The sequence below is a fragment of the Stenella coeruleoalba genome (assembly GCF_951394435.1).
Source record: "Stenella coeruleoalba genome assembly, chromosome: 10".
NCBI classification, from domain to species: Eukaryota; Metazoa; Chordata; class Mammalia; order Artiodactyla; family Delphinidae; genus Stenella; species Stenella coeruleoalba.
Genome location: NC_137156.1, coordinates 46985240 through 47009461, shown reverse-complemented (window position 1 = coordinate 47009461; position 24222 = coordinate 46985240). Strand labels below are relative to the sequence as shown.

At 37.1% G+C, this 24222-nt stretch overlaps 1 protein-coding gene across 1 annotated transcript in view; it reads right to left on the bottom strand.

Annotated features, from left to right (window-relative positions):
• KHDRBS2 (KH RNA binding domain containing, signal transduction associated 2) overlaps positions 1-24015 on the bottom strand; it is a gene marked incomplete at its 3' end in the record, with an annotated part of 661356 nt that extends 637341 nt beyond the window's left edge. Inside the window, exon 1 of the mRNA XM_079934322.1 lies at positions 23881-24015. Coding sequence (XP_079790448.1) covers positions 23881-23971 — 91 coding nt within the window. The 5' untranslated portion in view covers positions 23972-24015. The remainder of the gene's footprint in view (positions 1-23880) is intronic.
• Positions 24016-24222: the final 207 nt, after the last annotated feature.

Below are 24222 nucleotides of genomic sequence, written 5' to 3'. Positions count from 1 at the left end.
AGAGACACAGAATGCGGATGCAGGGGACACGGGTTTGTGCTCCGGTCCGGGAAGATCCCACAAGCCGCAGAGTGGCTGGGCCCGTGAGCCATGGCCACTGAGCCTGCACATCCAGAGCCTGTGCTCTGCAACGGCAGAGACCACAACAGTGAGAGGCCTGCGTACCGCAAAAAAAAAAAAAAAAAAAACTTCCAACAAACAAAGGCCCAGGACCAGACGGCTTCAGAGTTGAATTCTATCAAACATTTAGAGAAGAGCTAACACCTATCCTTCTCAAACTCTTCCAAAATATAGCACAGGGAGGAACACTCCCAAACTCATTCTACGAGGCCACCATCAACCTGATACCAAAACCAGACAAAGATGTCACAAAGAAAGAAAACTACAAGCCAATATAACTGATGAACATAGATGCAAAAATCCTCAACAAAATACTAGCAAACAGAATCCAACAGCACATTAAAAGGATCATACACCATGATCAAGTGGGGTTTATTCCAGGAATGCAAGGATTCTTCAATATACACAAATCAATCAACGTGATACACCATATTAACAAACTGAAGGAGAAAAACCGTATGATCATCTCAACAGATGCAGAGAAAGATTTCGACAAAATTCAACACCCATTTACGATAAAAACCCTGCAGAAAGTAGGCATAGAGGGAAATTTCCTCAACATAATAATGGCCATATATGACAAACCCATAGCCAACATCGACCTCAATAGTGAAAAACTGAAACCATTTCCACTAAGATCAGGAACAAGACAAGGTTGCCCACTCTCACCACTCTTATTCAACATAGTTTTGGAAGTTTTTGCCACAACAATCAGAGAAGAAAAATAAATAAAAGGAATCCAAATTGGAAAAGAAGTAAAGCTGTCACTGTTTGCAGATGACATCATACTCTACATAGAGAATCCTAAAGATGCTACCAGAAAACTACTAGAGCTAATCAATGAATTTGGTAAAAAACAGGATACAAAATTAATGCACAGAAATCTCTGGCATACTTATATACTAATGATGAAAAATATGAAAGTGAAATTAAGAAAACACTCCCATTTACCACTGCAAGAAAAAGAATAAAATATCTAGGAATAAACCTACCTAAGGAGACAAAAGACCTGTATGCAGAAAATTATAAGACACTGATGAAAGAAATTAAAGATGATACAAAGAGTTGGAGAGATATACGATATTCTTGGACTGGAAGAATCAACATTGTGAAAATGACTATAGTACTCAAAGCAATCTACAGATTCAGTGCAATCCCTATCAAACTACCACTGGCATTTTTCACAGAACTAGAACAAAAAAATGTCACAATTTGTATGGAAACACAAAAGACCCCTAATAGCCAAAGCAATCTTGAGAACAAAAAATAGAGCTGGAGGAATCAGGCTCCCTGACTTCAGAATATACTACAAAGCTACAGTAATCAAGACAGTATGATACTGGCACAAAAACAGAAATATACATCAATGGAACAGGATAGAAAGCCCAGAGATAAACCCACGCACCTATGGTCACCTTATTTTTGATAAAGGAGGCAAGAATATACAGTGGAGAAAAGACATCCTCTTCAATAAGTGGTTCTGGGAAAACTGGAGAGGTACATGTAAAAGTATGAGATTAGATCACTCCCTAACACCATACACAAAAATAAGCTCAAAGTGGATTAAAGACCTAAATGTAAGTCCAGAAACTATCAAACTCTTAGAGGAAAACATAGGCAGAACACTCTATGACATAAATCACAGCAAGATCCTTTTTGACCCACATCCTAGAGAAATGGAAATAAAAACAAATATGAACAGATGGGACCTAATGAAACTTCAAAGCTTTTGCACAGCAATGGAAACCATAAACAAGACAAAAAGACAACCCTCAGAATGGGAGAAATTATTTGCAAATGAAACAACTGACAAAGGATTGATCTCCAAAATTTACAAGCAGCTCAAGCAGCTCAATAAAAAAAAACAAACAACCCAATTCAAAAATGGGCAGAAGACCTTAATAGACATTTCTCCAAAGAAGAGATACAGATTGCCAAGAAACACATGAAGGAATGCTCAACATCATTAATCATTGGAGAAATGCAAATCAAAACTCCAATGCGATATCATCTCACACTGGTCAGAATGGCCATCATCAAAAAATCTGGAAACAATAAATGCTGGAGAGGGTGTGGAGAAAAGGAAACACTCTTGCACTGTTGGTGGGAGTGTAAATTGATAGAGCCACTATGGAGAACAGTATGGAGGTTCCTTAAACAACTACAAATAGAACTACCATACAACCCGCAATCCCACTACTGGGCATATACCTTAAGCAAACCATAATTCCAAAAGTGTCATGTACCAATATGTTCACTGAAGCTCTATTTACAATAGCCAGGACATGGAAGCAACCTAAGTGTCCATCAACAGATGAATGGATAAAGAAGATGTGACACATATATACAATGGAATATTACTCAGCCATAAAAAGAAACGAAACTGAGATTTTTGTAGTGAGGTGGATGGACCTCGAGTCTGTCATACAGAGTGAAGTAAGTCAGAAAGAGAAAAACAAATACCGTATGCTAACACATATATATGGAATCTAAGGAAAAAAAAAAAGTTCCTGAAGAACCTAGGGGTAAGATGGGAATAAAGACACAGACCTGCTAGAGAATGGACTTGAGGATATGGGGAGGGGGAAGGGTAAGCTGTGACAAAGTGCCAGAGTGGCATGGACATATATACACTACCAAATGTAAAATAGATAGCTAGTGGGAAGCAGCTGCATAGCACAGGGAGATCAGCTCGGTGGTGTGTAACTACCTAGAGGGGTGAGATAGGGAGGGTGGGAGGGAGGGAGACGCAAGAGGAAAGAGACATGGTAACATATGTATATGTATAACTGATTCACTTTGTTATAAAGCAGAAACTAACACACCATTGTAAAGCAATTATACTCCAATAAAGATGTTAAAAAAATAAAAAAGAGCTAATCAACATACACACACAAAAAAAGAAATGAAGGAAACAATAGCAAAGATCAATAAAACTAAAAGCTGGTTCTTTAGGAAGATAAACAAAATTGATAAACCACTAGCCAAACTCATCAAGAAAAAAAGGGAGAAGACTCAAATCAGTGGAATTAGAAATGAAAAAGGAAAAGTAACAACTGACAGCACAGAAATACAAAGGACCATAAGCGACTAGTACAAGCAACTGTATGCCAATAAAATGGATGCCCTGGAAGAAATGGACAGATTGTTAGAAAGATACAATATCCAAAGACTGAACCAGGAAGAAATAGAAAATATGAACAGACCAATCACAAGCACTTAAATTGAACCTGTGATTAAAAAACTTCCAACAAACAGAAGTCCAGGACCCAATGGCTTCACAGGTGAATTCTATTAAATATCTAGAGAAGAGCTAACACCTATTCTTCTGAAATTGTTCAAAAAATTTGTAGAGGAAGGAAACCTCCCAAATTCATTCTATGAGGCCACCAACACCAGACACCAAAACCAGACAAAGATACCACACAAAAAAAGAAATTACAGGCCAATATCACTGACAAATATTCACGCAAAAATCCTCAACAAAATACTAGCAATCCGAATCCAACGATACATTAAAAGGACCATACACCATGATCAAGTGGGATTTATCCCAAGGATGCAAGGATTTTTCAATATCTACAAATCAATTAGTGTGATACACCACATCAATAAATTGAAAAATAAAAACCATATAATCATCTCAATAGCTCCAGAAAAAGCTTTTGATAAAATTCACCACCTATTTATGATAAAAACTCTCCAGAAAGTAGACATAGAGGGAACCTACCTTAACACAATAAAGGCCATATAAAACAAACCTACAGCTAACATCATACTCATACTGGTGAAAAGCTGAAAGCGCTTCCTGTAGGATCAGGAAAAAGACAAGGATGTCCACTCTTGCCACTTTTATTCAACATAATTTTGGAAGTCCTAGATATGGCAATTAGAGAAGAAAAATAAGTAAAAGTAATCCAAATTGGAAAAGAAGAAGTTAAACTGTCACTGTTTGCAGATGACATGCTATTGTATACAGAAAAGCCTAAAGATGCTACCAGAAAACTACTAGAGCTCATCAATGAATTTGGTAAAGTTGCAGGATACAAAATTAATACACAGAAATCTGGTGCATTTTTATACACTAACAATGAAAGCTCAGAAAGAGAAATTCAAGAAACAATCCCATTTACCACTGCATCAAAAAGAATAAAATACCTAGGAATAAACCTACCTAAGGAGGCAAAAGACCTGTACTCAGAAAACTATAAGACACTGATAAAAGAAATCAAAGATGACACAAACAGATGGAGAGATATACCATGTTCTTGGATTGCAAGATTCAATACTGTGAAAATGACTATAGTACCCAAAGCGATCTACAGATTCAGTGCAATCCCTATCAAACTACCAATGGCATTTTTTATAGAATTAGAACAAAAAATCTTAAAATTTGTATGGAGACCAAAAAGACCCTGAATAGCCAAAACAATCTTGAGGGAAAAAAAACGGAGCTGGAGGAATAAGACTCCATGACTTCAGACTATATTACAAAGCTACAGTGATCAAGACAATATTGTACTGGCACAAAAACAGAAATATAGATAAATGGAACAGGATAGAAAGCTCAGAGATAAACCCACACACCTATGGTCAACTAATCTATGACAAACGTGGCAAAGATATACCATGGAGAAAAGACAGTCTCATCAATAAGTGGTGCTGGGATAACTGGACAGCTATATGTAAAAGAACGAAATTAGAACACTCCCTAACACCATACACAAAAGTAAACTCAAAATGGATTAAAGACCTAAATATAACACCGGTCACTATAAAACTCTTAGAGGAAAACATAGGAAGAACACTGTTGGACATAAATCACAGCAAGATCTTTTTTGATCCACCTCCTCGAGAAATGGAAATCAAAACAAAAATAAACAAATGGGACCTAATGAAACTTAAAAGCTTTTGCACATCAAAGGAAACTATAAACAAGATGAAAAGACAACCCTCAGAATGGGAGAACATATTTGCAAATGAATCAATGGACAAAGGATTAATCTCCAAAATACATAAACAGCTCATGCAGCTCAATATTAAAGAAACGAAAAACCCAATCCAAAAATGGGCAGAAGACCTAAACAGACATTTTTCCAAAGAAGACATACAGATGGCCAAGAGGCATATGAAAAGCTGTTCATCATCACTAATTATTAGAGAAATGCAAATCAAAACTACAATGAGGTATCACGTCACACCAATTAGAATGGGCATCACCAGAAAATCTAAAAACAACAAATGCTGGAGAGGGTGTGGAGAAAAGGAACCCTCTTGCACTGTTGGTAGGAATGTAAATTGATACAGCTACTATCGAAAACAGTATGGAAGTTCCTTAAAAAACTAAAAATAGAACTACAGTATGACCCACCAATCCCACTACTGGGCATATACCCAGAGAAAACCTTAATTCAAAAAGTCATACACTTGTTAGAATTAATTATTCCTAGACCTCAACGTAGACTTACAGAAGCAAATATCCAGAATTAGAACCTGGGAACCTGCTTTTCTTATAGTTTCCCTGTAAGAATCTTAACATCAGTTTACTGAATGCTGCTAGTCTGTCTTTGCAAGAATACAAGATACAAAAGTATATATAAACTTCTATAAGTGGCCACAAAGTGACCATTTCTCAATCACTAGTTAATTTCTGCAACAACCCCCCATTTCACAGTCTATATCCAAAGTTGGTCTCCCCAGTCAGATAAACTTAAATATGGGTTTGTTATTAGTTGCTGATAATTAAATTATTATTTTTTGAGAGAAATTACATAGTAATGATATATTCAAAAGGAAGTCCATGAAAGATTAGAGACAGATACAGAAGTATTATGGGTGAAAAGAGATGCTAGATCTGTGTTTAAAAAGTGGATAGAGACTAAATTACATAAGATTGACACAATGCTGTATGTTTTCAAACTGTATACATTAAAGTTTATTATACTACATTCCTTACTTTTATCAATGTTTGAACTTTTCTGAAATATACTTTATAAAGCACTAAGATTGTTGGTAGTAGAGGTATCTGTTCTTACACTTCTTCTTGGTTCAGCAACAGACTATGCTTTCCAGCCCTACTGCAGTTTAGGGATGGCCATATAATTAAATTCCTAACAATGAAATATGAGCAAAAGTTATCTTTGTTGTGTTCCTGGTCTAGGACTTTAAAGAGAAAACGTCTCCTTCCTAGTTATTATCTTTCACTTTTTTCCCTGCTAGAACCTGGGTGTGGTGAGCCAGTCTCAACAAGGCACCCTCCATGGCAACACCCTATGATGCTGTTGGAGTCCCCAAAGGAATGACTGGGTTTTGATTGAATGATTGGAAAAGAGTCATCCTCAAGTCTTAAAAAAAAAATCAAAACCTTGAATGGTTATGTGAATAAGAAATAAACTAATTTTGTGTTAAGCCATTATACTTTTGAGTCATTTTTATATCAGTTTAGCCTATCCTAATGAATATCATGAGAATTTGTTGTGTATGCTTTTCTGAAAACAAAATAAAGCTAATTTAAAGGTTAGAAATTTTTAGGGAAAACATTAAATATTAATCCAAAGTAATACTGATAGAGTAATTAGATTATTTACAAATTATTTACAAAAGTCATAATATCTCTTGAAATATAAATGTAGCTAATTGTAGGTAATGTTAATGTTCAAAGAAGGAAATTGTGTTAATGAAGATGTACTATTAAACTAGTTGTGATAAAATTACATGATCAAATTATTGTATCGTTATTGTGTTGTGTAGGCTTTTGTTATAAAATTAAAATTATAAAGTTCATGTTCATAGTATATAATCTGCTGTTTTTAGGAAAAGCTAATGTTAACAAGGCATAATAACAGCTTATGTAGTAATTATATTATATTTGTTATTCATTTACTCTAAATATTTTATTGAACACATACTGTAAGCAAATAACTGATCATTCATCACGCAGTCTATTAGGAAAAATGAAAAAAATTAAATATGCAAATACAGTACAAAGGATTTAGTGCCACATAGGGCTAAATGCAAGTGACCATGAGCTCAGTAGTCAGATAAATTGGGGACTTGGTGTGATAAGTTTAATTATGTTCCATCCAAGAAATGAGTGCACAGAATTTTTGAACATTTCAGTGATGTGTATGTATATACATATATATGTGTACACACACACACAGCAGTAATGAAAAGCATCTTAGTATCAATTTTATCTGGATCCTCAAAACAATAGATGCTATCAATAAAATCCAAAATGAATGTAAAACCATCACACAGAACTTCTCAGGTTTGGTTGCTTGGTAATAGATTCCCTGATGGAGTTTCATATGCAGGATATTCGTTAGGGATAACTCTTGTGGAAAAGGGAAATGAAGAAGGACTGGGAAGAAGTTATCCTGAAATGAAGGCCCTGCAAACCCTCAGTCAGTCCCATCAAGAGCTCTGTAACAACATGGCTTGTCAGAGGTGTCCTGCAGAGGCTCAAAATAGCTGCATTTTTATAACTGGCTAATGCAGGCTGTTTAGGGAAGGGACCCGTTGGTAAAAGTGGTTCTATCAAGTTAAGACAAACCTTGAAATAGATAACAGCTGGAAAATGTATTGGTACCTGGCACAATTTCTTCCCTTTGTCAGGGATCTAGGGGTCAAATCCCCATGTTCCCTTGAACTTGGAAGATATAGTGAACTAGGGTCTTCCTCTGAACTAATATGATTTAAAAATGTGAATGCTTTATAAATGAACCGGCTACGAAAGAAGGAGAGGTGGCTGGGTTAGGACTGGTCCCATATCCCATGGTTTGTCAGAGCAAAGGATGCTTAGAACACATACCCCATGTACCAGGTAAGAGCTATGAACTGTAGGGAGCTAGCATGGGGTGCACAGAACTCTTCAAGACAGCTTGCTAAGGGGATGAGAAACCTCAATAGAAAGCACCTAGAGGTGTACCTCCAGATATCTAGGCATCAACTAAGGAGTTGAAAACAACAAGCCAGAATAAAGATGCATGTTAATTATTGAACTCAAGTTGTCTTTATGACTAGAAGTACCTAAAAATCTCTTTTATTATTTGATAATCATCAGAAGAATATAGAATGCATCCTAGTTTTCTTCTAGAAAGACGGAAAAATTCATCTTGCAGAATAAGATAAATGGAGAGTGATAGAAAAGTTTCAGGTTCTTTTCTCATTATTTTCTGTGCACCCTACTTGTTCAACAAAATAGTGAACTCACACTGATTTTTATGCTTGCTTACATCATTTTGCTTAAATTATGTGTAAAAAATATATTTTCTAAAATAGGAAGTAAGGTTAAATTAAAAAATAAAGAGTCATGCACCCCAATGTTCATTGCAGCACTATTTACAATAGCCAGGTCATGGAAGTAACCTAAATGCCCACTGACAGACAAATGGATAAAGAAGATGTGGTACATATATACAATGGAATATTACTCAGCCATAAAAAGGAACGAAATTGGGTCATCTATAGAGACGTTGATGGACCTAGAGACTTTCATACAGAGTGAAGTAAGTCAGAAAGAGATAAACAAATATCGTATATTAACACATATATGTGGAATCTAGAAAAATGGTACAGATGAACCAGTTTACGAGGCAAAAACAGAGACACAGATGTAGATAACAAATGTATGGACACCAAAGGGGGAAGCGTGGGGTGCGGGGGTGATGGTGGTGGGATGAATTTGGAGATTGGATTGACATACATACACTAATATGTATAAAATAGATAACTAATAAGAACCTGCTGTATAAGAAAGGAAGGGAGGGAGGAAAGAAGGAAGGAAGGAAGGAATGAAGGAAGGAAGGGAGGGAGGGAGGGAGGGAGGGAGGGAGGGAGGGAGGAAAAAAAAAGGATTGCTATTATCCTAAGATCAGTTCTGTTTTCTCTTAGTCAAAGTTATTTTGGTTGCAAATAACATAAAACAATCAGAGCCACCTTAAATAATTATCAGAAAAGTGTATATCTTGGAAAAATCCTGGGGCTTCTCAAGGAAGTTAGGTTAGCTGGGGCCCTGGAAAGACCTCCTTGGAATGGCCTCAGTCTGTGTATCTGTTTTGTTCTGAAGAACAGACTTAGAACCCCAGAGTCTACTTTCCCCCTGTATCAGGAACCAACCCAAACTGGGTGACCTCTTTCCTTTAATGCCAATTTCTCACCAGAAAAAGTTGGGAGGCTGCTCTGATCCCTTTGGCAGCAGCCAAGTGAACAAGGGTGAGTAATTCAGTGCCCTGAAGAAGCGGGTCAGGGTTTAAGAGAATATGGGTCAAAACAAACTTAGAGAATCCTGTGAAACATCAGTTATATGATATCAGTCATCAGGAACTAGAAAGTGAATTGCATCTAAGAAAGTTGTACTTATTTTTTCATTTCTAATTGGAAGTGGTCAAAATGAGCTACTAACAGTAAACATCAGACACTTCAGAGACTTTTTTTCTCTCCTTATTCACCTAATGTGGATCTTAAAACTAATACTGTGAAAGTCTGATACATATATAAAAAAGACATTTCTTTCAGGGGTTTAAATATATCTATAAACTATTATTTAACATAAATCATACACTCTAACATTTCATCTTCAGACAAATTTCAAAAGCAGTTTTCCTTTATGGTAAATAAAGAATTATTGTCCAATACTATGAAATTTTTAAAATGAGATAAAATTGATATTCATAAATCATCTAATCCAAACTTCCATTTCCAAGGAAGTATCAACATATATCTTTTGAGAAAAACAAAATAGTTCTTTTTCCTTTTCTCAATTTTCTATAGGAGGTTTTAAATACCCCCACAGGAACAGACTTCAGTAATTCACAAGGCTATCTCACTTTATGGCATGTAAATTCATTTTACTTCTTGTCCAGATCCAAACAGAAATTGCCCACTACATCCCTATTTCTAAAACCCAGAACACAACCATCTTCCTTCAGGGAGTAGCCTTCCTGCCTGTATAAACACACTCCCCCAAGAATTACCTTGTCAGAATCCAGCACTGATGTACTGTGTCAGTCTGGATCATTGTTAAATCTTTTTGGCTATTAGTGTTGAAACGATGGGCACCTGCGTGTTTACGAAGTCATAGTGGTATGGTACCTGTGCTTTAGGGATTAATCTAAAGTCAGCAGTCACTTATGCCCTCGGGCAGTTTTCAAAACTATGTCACATTTCAGGGTAATTGCAATGCTATCTCTTAATATGCCACTGATGATCAAGAGGTATCAATGGGCTATCACTGTGGATGGAGATGTTGGTCCCAGTTGTTCATCTGCAGGTGTACCTATTTTACCCAGGGTAGATTTGTCAATTCTGTACAGTGTATTGTTTCTGTACAATATATTTTTTACCTGCAAAAATAGAAAAAGCATATAACCTACTATCTAAAATTATATGGTCTTTTTTTTAAATAAAATGTTTAATGCATCTACTTTACGCACTATTTTGTGATTCTAGAACTTACTTTGCTAGTGAGGACAGGGCAATAGTTCAAATTTTACTAGATATCACTACTGCTGAGTAGCAGCAAGTACCTTACTTCTTTATTGAAAGAATGCTATCCTTGTCATAGTCAGTAAACTTCAAGGCCTCTGGGATGGCTAGTCTCCTCCTCAGTTACAGTAAGAAAGTGTATTCATAATGTTCTTAAAAGATTATGTTCTAAATTCTGAGGAAATGGCAAAAAATTCATATAGCTATATATAATTTTAAAGCACAGTCCAAAAACATGTCATGCTTAATCATTCTAAGGCAGCCATTGTTCCCTTTGTATTGGAACAAACATACTGAGGGACAATATTGCAGACAGTTCACATATACTTAGACACTATGATCTTTATTTATCTATATTTTATGTGCTTAAACACTATACTATGTCTTTTAACACTTTAAACATGATAATGAGCAAAAAGTATATATTTTCAGTAAATGATACTGAATATTTAAATCTTAAAAAAAAATAAGAACTTTGACCCTATCTTGACACCATATACAAAAGTTACCTCTAGATGTGTCATAAACCTATACTTAAAAGCTAAAACCATAAAGCCTCTAGAAAAAAATATTGAGAAGACCCTTTGTGACTTTGAGGTAGGCAAAGATTTCCTAGGGAGGACACAACACTAAAGTATAAGAAAAAAAAAACAATGAATTAGACTTCAGAAAAAAATTAACTTCTGCTCTTCAAAAGACACTTAAGAAAATTAAAAGCCAAGCCGCATATTGGGAGAAAATATTTGCAGTATGTATATTTCACAAAGGATGCAAATCCAGAATATACAAATTACTCCACCAACAATAAAAAGACCAACAATCCAATTAAAAGTTCGTCAACATTCTAACCAATTGTTTCAAGTAAGATAACAGATACAAATGGCCAAAAAGTATTTGAAAACATGTTCAACATCATTAATCATCAAGGAATTGAATATTAAAAGGGGAAAGGGGGGGATAAAATAGGAGTTTGGGATTAACATATACACACTACTATGTATGAAATAGATAACCAACAAGGACCTATTGTAGAGCACAGGTAACTATACTCAGTATCTTGTAATAACCTATAACAGAAAAAAAATCAAAAAAACATATAAAAATAACTGAATCACTTTGCTGTACATCAGAAACTAACACAACATTGTAAATCAACTATACCTCAATAAAAAATAAAATTTTAAAAAGATTCAAACAAACAAACAAACAAAAACTACAATAAGTTACCACTTGAAATACTAGAATAGCTGTTGTTAAGACTGAGAACTTCAGGTACTGGCAAGCAAGTAGAACAACCAGAGTTTTCATACAATGTTGGTGAGAGATAAAACAGTGCAACCACTTTAGGAAATTATTTTGCAATCCCATATAATATAAATAAGGTTTACCATATATACACATACACACACATTCTAAGACCCAGCAATTCTGTTTTATGTAAAGAGAATGCATGTCCACAAAAATCTTGCACATGAACATTCATAGCAACCTATTCATAATAAGCATAATAAGCTATCCCTGAAAACAGCCCACATGCCCATTCACAAGAGACTGGATAATCAAATTGTGAGATATTGATACAATGGAACATTACTCAGCAAGGAAAAATAAACTATTGATAAATGTAGGAACATGGATAACTTTCAAGACTATGTTGAACTTAAGAAGGAGGAAGAGTGCATACTCTTTGAGCTTCTGAGTCTTTCCTAATCCCGCATCTATCGTATGCACCTACTTTTTTCTTTGAGGGTTCTTAGGACTTGTGGTCACATGTGACTTTGTTGACCACTGACACCTTCTTGATACATTTTCCCCATGAATTTGTGATTCTACAGTCAATGTAGAAATTTACTGCCTCCATTCTGATCAGTGATCCACAGTGAGCATGAGATTGGCACCAGAATGTGCTGGACATTTAGATCCTTTAAGCTTGTATTATGAGCATTTCTCCGCACTAAGTGACATTATAGTGTGAAAAGATGTATGTATTATCTTTCCAAGATTTGTTTTGGCACTGGAGGAAATATTAACTATGTTGGATCTGAAAGAAGACATTTGCATATGCAAAACTTTATTTATTTTAAGGTTAAGCATTACTTCATGAAACATTTATTTTTGTGTGTGTGTGTGTATGTGTGTGTGTGTGTGTGTGTGTGTGTGTGTGTGTGTGTGTGTGTGTGTGTGTGTATGTGGTATTTCTTACCCTGGAATCTGATAAAAATTATTTGAGAGCTACTGTTATAATAGAAAGAACACAGTAGGTGATGTCAAAACACTAGTGTTTGAATCCTAGATCTGCCATTTGGCTGCTTTGTGACTCTGGGCCAATTTCTAAATCTGTTTGAGCCTTTGCTTCCTCATCTATGATACAGGCTCTTGTCAACTATACCACGGATCAATCATCAATCATCTCGTGAATCCTCTGCAAGTTTACCTGCAGTATTTATCCAACAGCAGAAATCAATGAAGATTCTTTTCTTTACTCCACTTTTTTTTAAAAAAATAATTGAGGCAAATCTTATGAATAGTGAAATGCAGTTTTTAGGTTTACAATTTGATGAGTTGTGATAACTGTATAGGCTGTATATGCAGGGCTCTTGACAAGAATAGAGAACATTTCCATCAGCCCAGAGACTCTCCTTATACAGCTTTACCATGACTCTGCATTCCTTTGGCAACCACTATTCTGATTTCTATCATCATAAATCACTTCTTTCTTCAACTTTATATAAATGTTCTTTTAGACTGTGCAGTTTTTACAGTCGACAAGTCCAAACTTCTTAACGTAGTTTACAAGACATGTGTGATAAACCACTCTCTTTAGACCCACTTTTCTACATGCTTTCTCTTTTGCTGTATTTTCCAAGCATATTTAATCTGTTTGGTTCCTGGACCCATTTCCAACGACCCCTTTCCTGTGCTTCAGATGACAGTTGCAAGTCCAGGCTGTTACCTGTACTTCTAACCTACTGGTTGTAAACCAGAGGTTTCCAGGGTCCCCCCTCTCCTTGGGGACAATTAATTTGCTAGAGAAGCTCACAGAACTCAGAGAAGCATCTTACTTACTAGAACATCTGTTTATTACAGAGTGATACACTCAGGAACAGCCAGGTGGAAGAGATGCACAGAGCAGGTCTGGAAAAGAGCGCAGAGCTTCCAAGCCTTTTCGGAGCTCAGCATTCTCCCCAGATCTCCATGTGCTACCAATCTGGAAGAAATCTGAATCCAGTCCTTCTATGTTATTATCAAGGTTTCATTACATAGGCATGATTGATTAAATCACTGGTGACTGGCAACTGATTCAAGCTCTAGCCCCTCTCCCCAAAGGTCTGGGGGGTGGGAAGGAGAGGTAGGACTGAAAGTTCCCACCCTCTGATTACCAGTTGGGTTCCCTGGCAACCAGCCCCCATCTTTAAGTTACCTAGGGGCTTTTCAAAAAGTCACCTTATTTACATTACAAAAGACACCTTTACATCTCTCTTCACTTAGAAAATTCCAAGAGTTTTCGGAGCTCTGGCCAGAAACAGGTAAGATGATCAAATATATATATATATATATATATATATATATATATATATATATATATATATATATATATATATATATATCTTTTTGTAAATCATAATGTCACACCTAACTTCTACCTATTCAAAAAAATGTTCTCTTTCTTTTCAGGCTTTGGAGATGTTCGCTGTATCTATGAATCATTCTCCCATATTATAACCCCTTCTTCACTGAATCTCCACCATATCCTACTTCTGTGTTAGATCTCAACTAACATGGCCCTTCCCACTGAGGCCGCCCATGATCTCTGTGGGCTCCTAAAGCATCATCTATTTGCCTTGTCATTGCATTTCTCAGATCCTATGGAGATTGCGTATTTAATTGCCTGTAACTCTGTCCTCTCCTCCACCTAAAAGCAGGTCTCAGATAGTAATACAGAATACAGATAATAGCAACCAATTGGACCAAGTCTGTACTGTTTCTCATTTATCACCTGTTTTGTATATGCTTAACACACACACACACACACACACACACACACACACACACACACACACACACAGTCTGCTCATTTTACTCAAAGAGAAACCATTTGGCTTATTGTACTTCATTCCAAATACTTATCATCTCATCTAATTCCATTAAATGGCTTTTAATTATCATAATTCTTTCTTCTACCAGATTTTCCTTATATGGATATGATATAATTTCCAATCTTTCACTAATTTCAGAATCCTAGCTTACTACAGAGTCATCTATCCTCATGAAGTCCATTCGAAAACAACTGCATATAACAAATTGCCATCTGACTCAGCACATCAAATGACTTTCATCTTCACAGAATTCCTTAAAGGCCCCCTCTTGCACCAGATCTTAGATGGATTAAAAGGCAGCTTCTAGTTTTTGGCTTCTAAGAAGAAAAACAGACTATATGGAGATATGGATGATACTTAATTTAACACTCACATTTACATGCCTAAATATACAGTAAGAACTGTATTCTGTTATGTATTCATGCTACTGTTTTCATTTTATAGTCTTCTTTTATACAATGAGTATATTGCTACATGTAAATCAAATTTCTAAAAATCAAATTCCTTAAATTTCCTAAAGGAAATTATTTTAAAGGAAACAAATTCTCTAGTAACAGATATTTAACTCTCCTAAAAGTTTTTCAAAGCAAGATCTTGGTATTTCCTTAAACCAGTCATATTCTGCAATACTGTTTAGTGTTTCAATGTTTAATGGTTGCTTTTTGAGACTTTCACATTATAGTTAGACATTTACTTAACCTCTGATTTATTACTTAAAAAATCCAAATGGATTAGGCTATCCTCTAATCTGAATCTTTATCTTTCCCATAATATAAGGACAATATTACCTGCCTTTTTGGATATAATGTAAGGACATGACCCACAGTATATGTTCAAGAAAAGTAGCTATTACTCTAGTCATCCCTTTCTTCTCAAAATGTACAGATTTCTTCTCCTTCAGCCTCTACTGAGTTTCCATCACCGAGGCTCTGTCTCCTGAGTTGCATCAGGGTCTATCATTTTCTGACATACAATGAACCTGCTAAAAATAGCTATACTCGAGAGAAAACATGTTCATTCTGCTTTTCTATTAGAAGGTAAAATCTAATCTTCAATGTTTTGAAGGAAATGGACATCAATTGTGCCATTCCTGATAAAAGTGTAATAACACAGACCAATCTGTTTCAAAGTAATTAAATCCTAAAGCCTCATTACCTATAGATAACATTTGTATCAGGCCATGCTGGTGAAATGGGTTCTCAGTTTCTGACCACATGTGAACTCTGCTCAACTCCCAAATTATAAACAAAACTGACACTCCCTCAAGACACAAGAGAGGACCTATGGTTGTTCTTCCTTCCTAGAAGAATTTGGCAAATATAAGCAGTTCTCTTAAAAAAAAAAACATGGAAAGAAAAAGTCTCAGCAAATCACACAAAGGTCTCCAATCCCTCTTTTGGATCCAAGAAAAGAAAAAAAAGTGTTCTCCTGCTCTTTACCATCTCACAACTAAACTCCCTCAGAAACAACAGTCAATGTAAGACACTGAAAATGTAGGCTCCCTTGATAATCCTTAACCCAATTCTGTACTAAGGTAAATTTCGCATTTATAAATGTATTTGCCTTTTATATACTATACTTATTTAAAGACACTGGGGAAGAATTCATCCAATACTTGCATTCAGGAACATATTTAAGAAGTGAATGATGACCACCACGCTGATCTCCTCAAAGTACTTTGCATGTTAATATCTGAACTTCCTGCAAAGCCTGCCTGAAGCAGTGTCTCCCACGGGAGACAGGATGCTGTAACCAGTACACCTGTCTCTGGGTAAGAAAGCCTGGGTTTCAGCTTTATAATTTATTTGCTGTGTGATCTGAGATAAATTAACTTCTCTAATTCTTAATTTTTCTCATTTGTAAAATAGGGTAATGCTAGTAACTATCTCATAGGATTGGCGAGTGGATGCATTGTGGTAGGTGTGTCAGCATCCAGTACACTGCGTGACAAGGAGTATCTCCTCACCAATGCTGACAGAGTGACCACGAGAATGAAGAACTACAATCACAGTGACCTCCTTGGAATCTCTGTGACACCAGCAGTCTGTAAACCCCAGCAGCTCTTACCATGCACTGTTATTTATATCTTATGTATACTGTTAAAAACTAATAAATTAAACATCTGATACCTCTTCATATACCAATAACACATACTGAGGACCGGTGTTACCAACTCACATTCAAGGGCACATGCAATCACATAGTCAAGGATCACTGAGTCCTTGCCCCACAGAACTCATCCCCCAAACTGTAGCTAAACTACAAGTTCATCTATAGTAAAGGACCGAAAACTTTGTCATCCAGGTGTTCTTGAATGTTTATTCTCTCTCTCTACTGCAAAAATTTTTTGGAAGTAGTGCTCCTGAGGGTAAGGTAAGCAATGGAGGATACGCTACAAATGATTTGCTTCCCAAAACAGTTAAAAATATTTGTGCAACAAGATACTTGGCTGTGACCTCTCAACTTTTTGACAAATAAAACATGCGGTTATTTCAGAACTCTCCTCTGGAGAAAATGAAGAAGTCATATAACACGAGTATCTGCTAACATTCCTTTGGGAGATCAGCTATTAACCAGTACTCTATTATTTTTAAAAAATATATATTTCTATATCATACTTATTTTACTGAAATTCACCATTTCTGTAAGAAAAGGATCATATTACAATCTATTAATATATTAAGCCTTACACTGTTTATAGCTTTAAAGAAACCAACTGGTGTCAGGATATAATTCCGATTAAGCTACATTTCTTATAATCTGTATTCAGACAAGAAAAGGGATCAAATCAAATGTTCAAAAAATAAGGACATAGGAAAGGCTGGTGATACTAGAGTCATCTCCAAGGGTTTCTAAAAACCATCTCTAAAACTTCCCTCCTTCTGCAGCTGCCATGAGAACACAGAGCTCCAATCTGGATTGTATACTTAATAGAAACCAAAAATTTTGATCAGATATTGTGTTCATTATCCAGATGGATTTATCCTGGTCATGCTCATTCTTACATAATTAATGAAATATTAATGTACAAGACTGAACCTGCCTTCAAAAGAAAATCTTATAAAGAAATAAATTAAAACACAAATGAATGGAGACTGGATATTATATATAAAATAAACACAGAAGACTTTGCAGAAGGGGGCAGGAAGAAGGCAGGCTGGCTGGGTACCATGTGACTCAGGCAGTGGTTTTGCTAGTTTTTCTTGTGTTTTATATATGCCAAAGTGGCAGCTGGAAAGGTTGGAAACCCAGGAACATTAACAGAAGGAGACCAAAAAAAGGCTCAAGCAAAGCCTGCTCTCTCCGGCCACAGGACTAGAAAGAGGGCAACCTTGCAAGACAGAAAACTTTTAGACAACAAACATCCTTCCCCAGCCAAACAACAGAGAAAACAAAACAAAACCCAAAAACCGGTGTCTCAGGCTCACCCCCACCAAGAAAAATTAAATAGGGAGCCTGGGTGTCCAGCCTCCCTCCACTGTGAAGGGGCACTCCTTCTCTCTGGGGGGAAGGCAGGGGGACTGAATAGGCAACAGCACTTCCGTACCACCAGCAGTGGGGACAGAGGCTACGTGGAGACCCGGATGTCCACCCCCAGGAGCAGGACCAATGCATCCTTCCCCGTCCAAGCCGGGGGTGTCAGAGAATCTTTCACTCCTGCTGGAATTCCTCCCTACCCCTCTCGGTGTCACTAAAGACCACACGGGAACAGCAAAAAGGGGCTCCCTCCCTCCCCTAGGCACCTGGGGAAGCCTGGACTCTCCCTGCCCCAGAAGCATCCAGGCAGGCAGCATCCCCTCCCTCTGCTGGCCTGCTGTCAGAGATGGCCTGCCTATGACAATAGCATTTAAAGGTGTGACATGGTCACACTCTGATCTTGAATGAACCACTCTTGACAGGGTGTGTGTGTTGGGGTGGGGAGGAGAGAGAGGGAGGATGGTGAGCCCTGGTAAGAGAGACAGAAGAGAAAAACCAACAGTGTGTAGTGCTTGTAAACCAAGGGAGAAGCCAAGAAATTGGGAGAAGAACAATAGTGGAAAGTGCAGCCAAGTGCCCTGATGAGAGGTCAGACACATTTTACTGGATTGGGCAATTAGATGATTCTCACTGGAGCCTCTGGTTTCAAGACAATGATGAGGACTGCAGCGAGATGGAGGACCTGTGGAAGGTAAACTGAGAAAGTAAGCAGCTGTATGGACTCATGTCATCAGAAACTTGAAGGAAACAAAGGAGAAAAATTGTCAAGAGAGGTTATTTTTATTACTTTCAGCAAGTGAAACAAGTATTCTATTTTTTTTAAGTGATTCCGATTGAATCATGTTTATAGGCTGCTCCAAGGAAAGCTGGGGATGAAGACGTTGGAACTACTGAAGAAAGGATATAATAGGCCAGACCTGGAGGGGATGATGGGTGCTGGGATTAAGGATGCTGTGAACAAGTCAGCCTTGAACAAAAAAATTAATTTCACCTTCTGGGAATGAAAGGAGTATGGAATTTTTTAAGTGGTAGGAGGCTGAAGAACTTCGGAAGACAGAAATCCACTTCCCTTGAGGAAAAGGAGAATGCAGCCAGCTGCCCAGAGTGATGAACATGTGGCCTGATGAGGAGGCCAAGCAGGTGCAGAATGAGCCTCGAGAGATCCAGGTCCTGGGCTAACCAGGCTCAAGTCAGACACGGGCAAGCGACCACTGATGGAGGGAACACGATATTTTAAAATCTCTCATTGGAATCATCTTTTATAAGATAATCTATTTCATAATTTGGTGTATGAGTTCAAATTTCACTCAGCAGTGATTCAGAGAGTTAAGTCAGTGCTCATTTTATTACAAAATCAAGCTTCAAGTTGAGGTCAAGTCCACAATGCCATTAAAACATTAAGGAAAACCTTAAACACATCATCTTATATTTGTAGAATTTCTGCTTATGTTTTTGTTTTAGTTGTACAAATATTCCTATTTTAAAATACAGCTTACATAGTCACAAACAGCATTTTTTAACATTAAAAGAACTCTGGCTGGTGGATATTCGTTTTGCTGTTTTACAGGTGAAGAAACTGAGAATCAGAAAGGAAATAAATGAAATATCCTTTATTTCACAGTTGGCAGGGGTGTCAACACTCCATCCCAAGTGTTTTGTTTGCTAAAGCAGAATTTCTCCACTATATGATAAATGTGTTTTAACTGCAGATCAAAGATACCTTTAACTTAGTTTTTTTTTGCCAATTTTTATTTTTATTTAAGAAACATAAATAAGGTTATCCCAAATTTATTGGGAGAGAAAAGAGATTACATCAATCAAAGGAAAAGTCACATGAATACTATTTTTTATCAGAAGTTGGTTTTAGAAATTATACCAATACCTTTCTTTAACTTAAGAACTCACCATGTTTTATGGAAAATATTTCAAGGAACACATTCTGAGTTTAAAAATGATCCTTACTGAAAATCTAAATGTAGTTGAATCACTACAAGTCAGCATTTGTGATAAATTATTAATCCATGTTCCTCTCATTCATCCACACCTGCAAACAGGCCAATTCTAGATGGAAGGGCAAGCTTTTCACCAAAATTTGAAAAAAGCACCCAGAGTTTTTTAAAAATCACTTGAACTGTTGGGATATTTGGCAATATTTGACTTCATCATATGATGAGTCAACCAAAACAATGATGAACCTACCAATATTTGTGAATAATTCAGGTTAGGAAATCTTGCCAGCCAGAGAACCCAAAACACTCTCAATTGGACAAGAATTTATTAATCCTCCTAAAGGTATGGAATTGCCATAACTGAATCTATAAATTTGAACAGATCTATGTCTGTCAGCAGACAGGCAGGCTTTACTGCAAACAAGAATATTTCCATGCATATACATTTTTAGCTCCCAAGCCTTGAGAATGGTTCAGTAAATGTAAATCTGTCCCCAGTACCCAAAATAATGTTTATGCTTCAAATTGCATTATAATGCAATAAATGTATTATTAATCATTAAACTAAGAAGGAATGAAAAAAGCTTCCAAAATATTTAGCCACTGATTTTGGTATTCTGAATACACAAACACCACTCCTTTGCACCAGCAGTAGTCCCAGACTTCATTAGAATTACAAAGAAATCTAGTCCAACTCCTCAATTTGAGAGACTGGTTCAGGGAAGGGAAATTTACCAAGATTCAGTTTAGGCAAAAGTGGAATTAAAATCCAGGTATCTGGATTCACAGTTTAGTGCACTTCCCAGCAGTATCACAGATATAAATAACCTCGTCTAATTTCATCTGGCAAGCAAATTCAGAGGCTGAGTGGAACTTCAAGAATCATGCTGAATTTGCTGTTTTATCATACTCCAAAGCACCTTCCATACAAATAGGTAATTAAACAATATTATCATCACAGAAGAAAATTCTTTTAACTGCTCAAACATATTATACTATTCAAACCATATTATTCAAGATTTTTCTAAGTAACAACACAATACATAAAATGTTTGGGCTCTTCCTTTAACTTTCTCAGAATCATTCCTACTGAAAGTACACAGCAGGAACAAGTGAAATAACAAACTACAACAAAAATAACAAAATAACCAACAAACTAGCACTTTTAACCCTATGGCCTTCTATTCTAAGTGAAGTAGTCACAATTGAGCACTGATTTGCATCTACCACCAATCAAAAAATCAAAATAAATCACTGTGAAAGCTCATTGGTTTACATCACTGCCCTTGTATGTATTAGCTTCCAGAAAATCATTCCGAAGAACTGAATCATCTGGATCATTTTTATTACTCACTCAGTCTTGAGATGGTCTGCACAGTGCTGGCTGAAATGTACTTCACTGAGCACCTTCTTTCCAAATGAACATCTGTGTCAGGTTTATTTATAGCCGCTGCCTTCAATCAGTACATTTCCAGGGATGAGAAATAAAATTATCTCAACAACACTCTCCTATAGATATCCGAAACAAGACTTAAGAATCTAGGCAGATGGCCTTTGAAAAGATAATGACAGATCTATAATGTAAAATGTATGTTAAGGTTTATTAGAGATTCAAAAGGACACTCTTCAATAAGCACACATAAAGAGCCTCAGGTACAATTAGAGAATTTAAGTCTTGTGTCTCTTTTGGCCTATCTCTTTATATACTCAAGATTATTATCATCACCTCCTCCATCCTCTTTTCCTCATTATGTTTCCTCTGAAATTTGGACACCTCTCTCTGTTTCTTACTTAGATGTTTTTCTCTCTATTTAGGAGCTTTTTCCTCCTAATTCTTCACAAAAGCAGAACATGCTTCCCCCTACTGGGAAAAAATTAAATTACAAAGTACATAGGAACATGTTCCTAAGTATCAAGAAACGAAGTTCCTGAGAAAAATAAAATGTTAAGGAACCAGGTGCACAGCCTTCTCTGACTGTTTTATCAGCGGCAGAAATACTTGCACTCTCTATTTAGGGCTCCTCACACGCATTGCTGTAGTTTGGCAGTTTTCAGTACACTAACTCTCATTAATGACTGATGAATTAATCAAGTCTGCTGTCCCCAAAAGAAGTCCAATTAGCAGGTCTGAGAAAATGATCAATTTGTAACTTTTTTCCATTTTAAAGCATTATCAGCTAAATGAAGACACTTCTGGAAAATATATTGAAGTAAATGATTTAAGAAGACTTTTAACTGCATTTTTAATCATTTTGAACAATCTTAATCATTTACCCATTAATTTACAATATTTCTATTATTTTTATGTAGTTATCTTTATTTTTTAATAGAGTAGAGGGAGAGTTTAATTTTTTAATTGACTTTCATTTTCAACTTTAGGTTCTATTTATTTTTTTTCATACAGTAACCAAGAAAGTAGTAAGCATGATTGCATTTTCTGTCCTAAATCCTCCATAAAACCAAACTTGTTCCTTGAAAAACAGTTTAGTTGTTTCACACATTCAATATTTCGATTATAAAGCTTTTCTTAATTACTTAGTATACAAAATAGAAAAAACACCTGACACTTTATTGTTGTAAATAATAATCCATCAACAAAACATTTAACTAAACCTAATGACTATTTGACTCATACATGGAGGATTAGAATTTTTCCTTCTATGTACAACTAAATCTTGAAAAAGAAAACATTTCCTTTAATGCTTAAGGGCTGAGGAAGAGAAAGTTTTAACTTTTAGTTTTACCATAGGTAAGTTCATAAGAACCTAAGCTACAAAACTGCACTGTAGTCAATTTGATGATGAAGCAGTTTATTATTAATGAGCCATTCATCAAGAAAAAAAAATCTGGAGTTGTTTTTAAAAAGACAGGTGTAGACTGCTACAGATATCTTGAGTACCTTTAGCAGTTAGACGGCATTATTTCAAGATAAATGAAGTAATTTGGTTAATACTTCTGTCATACAAAAGTTCATGTTCGTGTGTGTGTGTGTGTGTGTGTGTGTGTGTGTGTGTTTAAACGACCTTTCAAAAGAACGCAAAAGACGACATTTCTGTTCCTCTGGGAATGAAATCTCTTTTAACATTACAGGTACACAAAAGAAAATGCACACTTGGTAAAACAGTTGATCAGTTGTGGAGCGTTCCCAGAGATCAGCATCTCCCAGAGCACGCAATCATCACACTTCAAATAAACTGATAAGCACTTTAACCTCTTCCACGTTCACAAACATTGAAGAACACGCAGAATTTAATCTAGGTTAATTCTGACTTTCCATAGGAAAGACTGTAATTAGACTAAAGAACATCAAAATCGCTTCCCAAGCAGAAGAGAAAGAAAAGAAAGAAAGAAAGGAAGGAAGGAAGGAAGAAAGACTGATTTGTAGCTAAGAAGCTGTTAAAACACTACATTGATCACCATTCACTCGAAATTGATTTCCCTTCCCTCTGCGGAGTGAAAATATCCCCGTGGACCGCGTAGCTCCTCACTTCTCTCCATCAAAGATCCTAACAGGGCACGTCTCCACCGCCACAGAGCTCGCAGCTCCGGGCTCCCCAAATTCAGCTGCGGAGGGAGGGAGGGAGGGAGCATCCGCCGCCCGAGGACCTGCTCTGTCCGCAGCTCTGGGTCGAGCACCTTAGGGGACAGTCTCCGCGAAGGAGACGGGCGTCCTCCCCAACTCCGCTCCCCGAACCCCGCCGCGGTGACAGGGGCCAGCTGTCTGTTTCCACCTGGGGAGCAAGTCCTACCTTCGGCTAGCAGGCGCGAGGCGTGCACAAAAGATGGATCCAGGCTATCTTTTTCTGCCATCAGCTCAGGCAAGTATTTCTCCTCTTTCATAGCGCGGACTTCGGACCGACCCCGGCCAGGCGCAGGGCTCCGCGCGCTCGGACGTAGGTCGCCGGCACCCTGCTCGCCCGCCTCCCGCCTCCCGCCTCCCGCCTCCCGCTTCCCGCCTCCGCTTCCCGCCTCCCGCCGCCGCGGCTCGGGGTCTGGCGCCCTCTCCGGTCCCGCGCCGCGCCCGCCCCCGCCGTCGGGCTACGCGGCCCCGCGCCTCCCGACCCGTCCTGCCTCAGTCCCTTGCTCGCGCC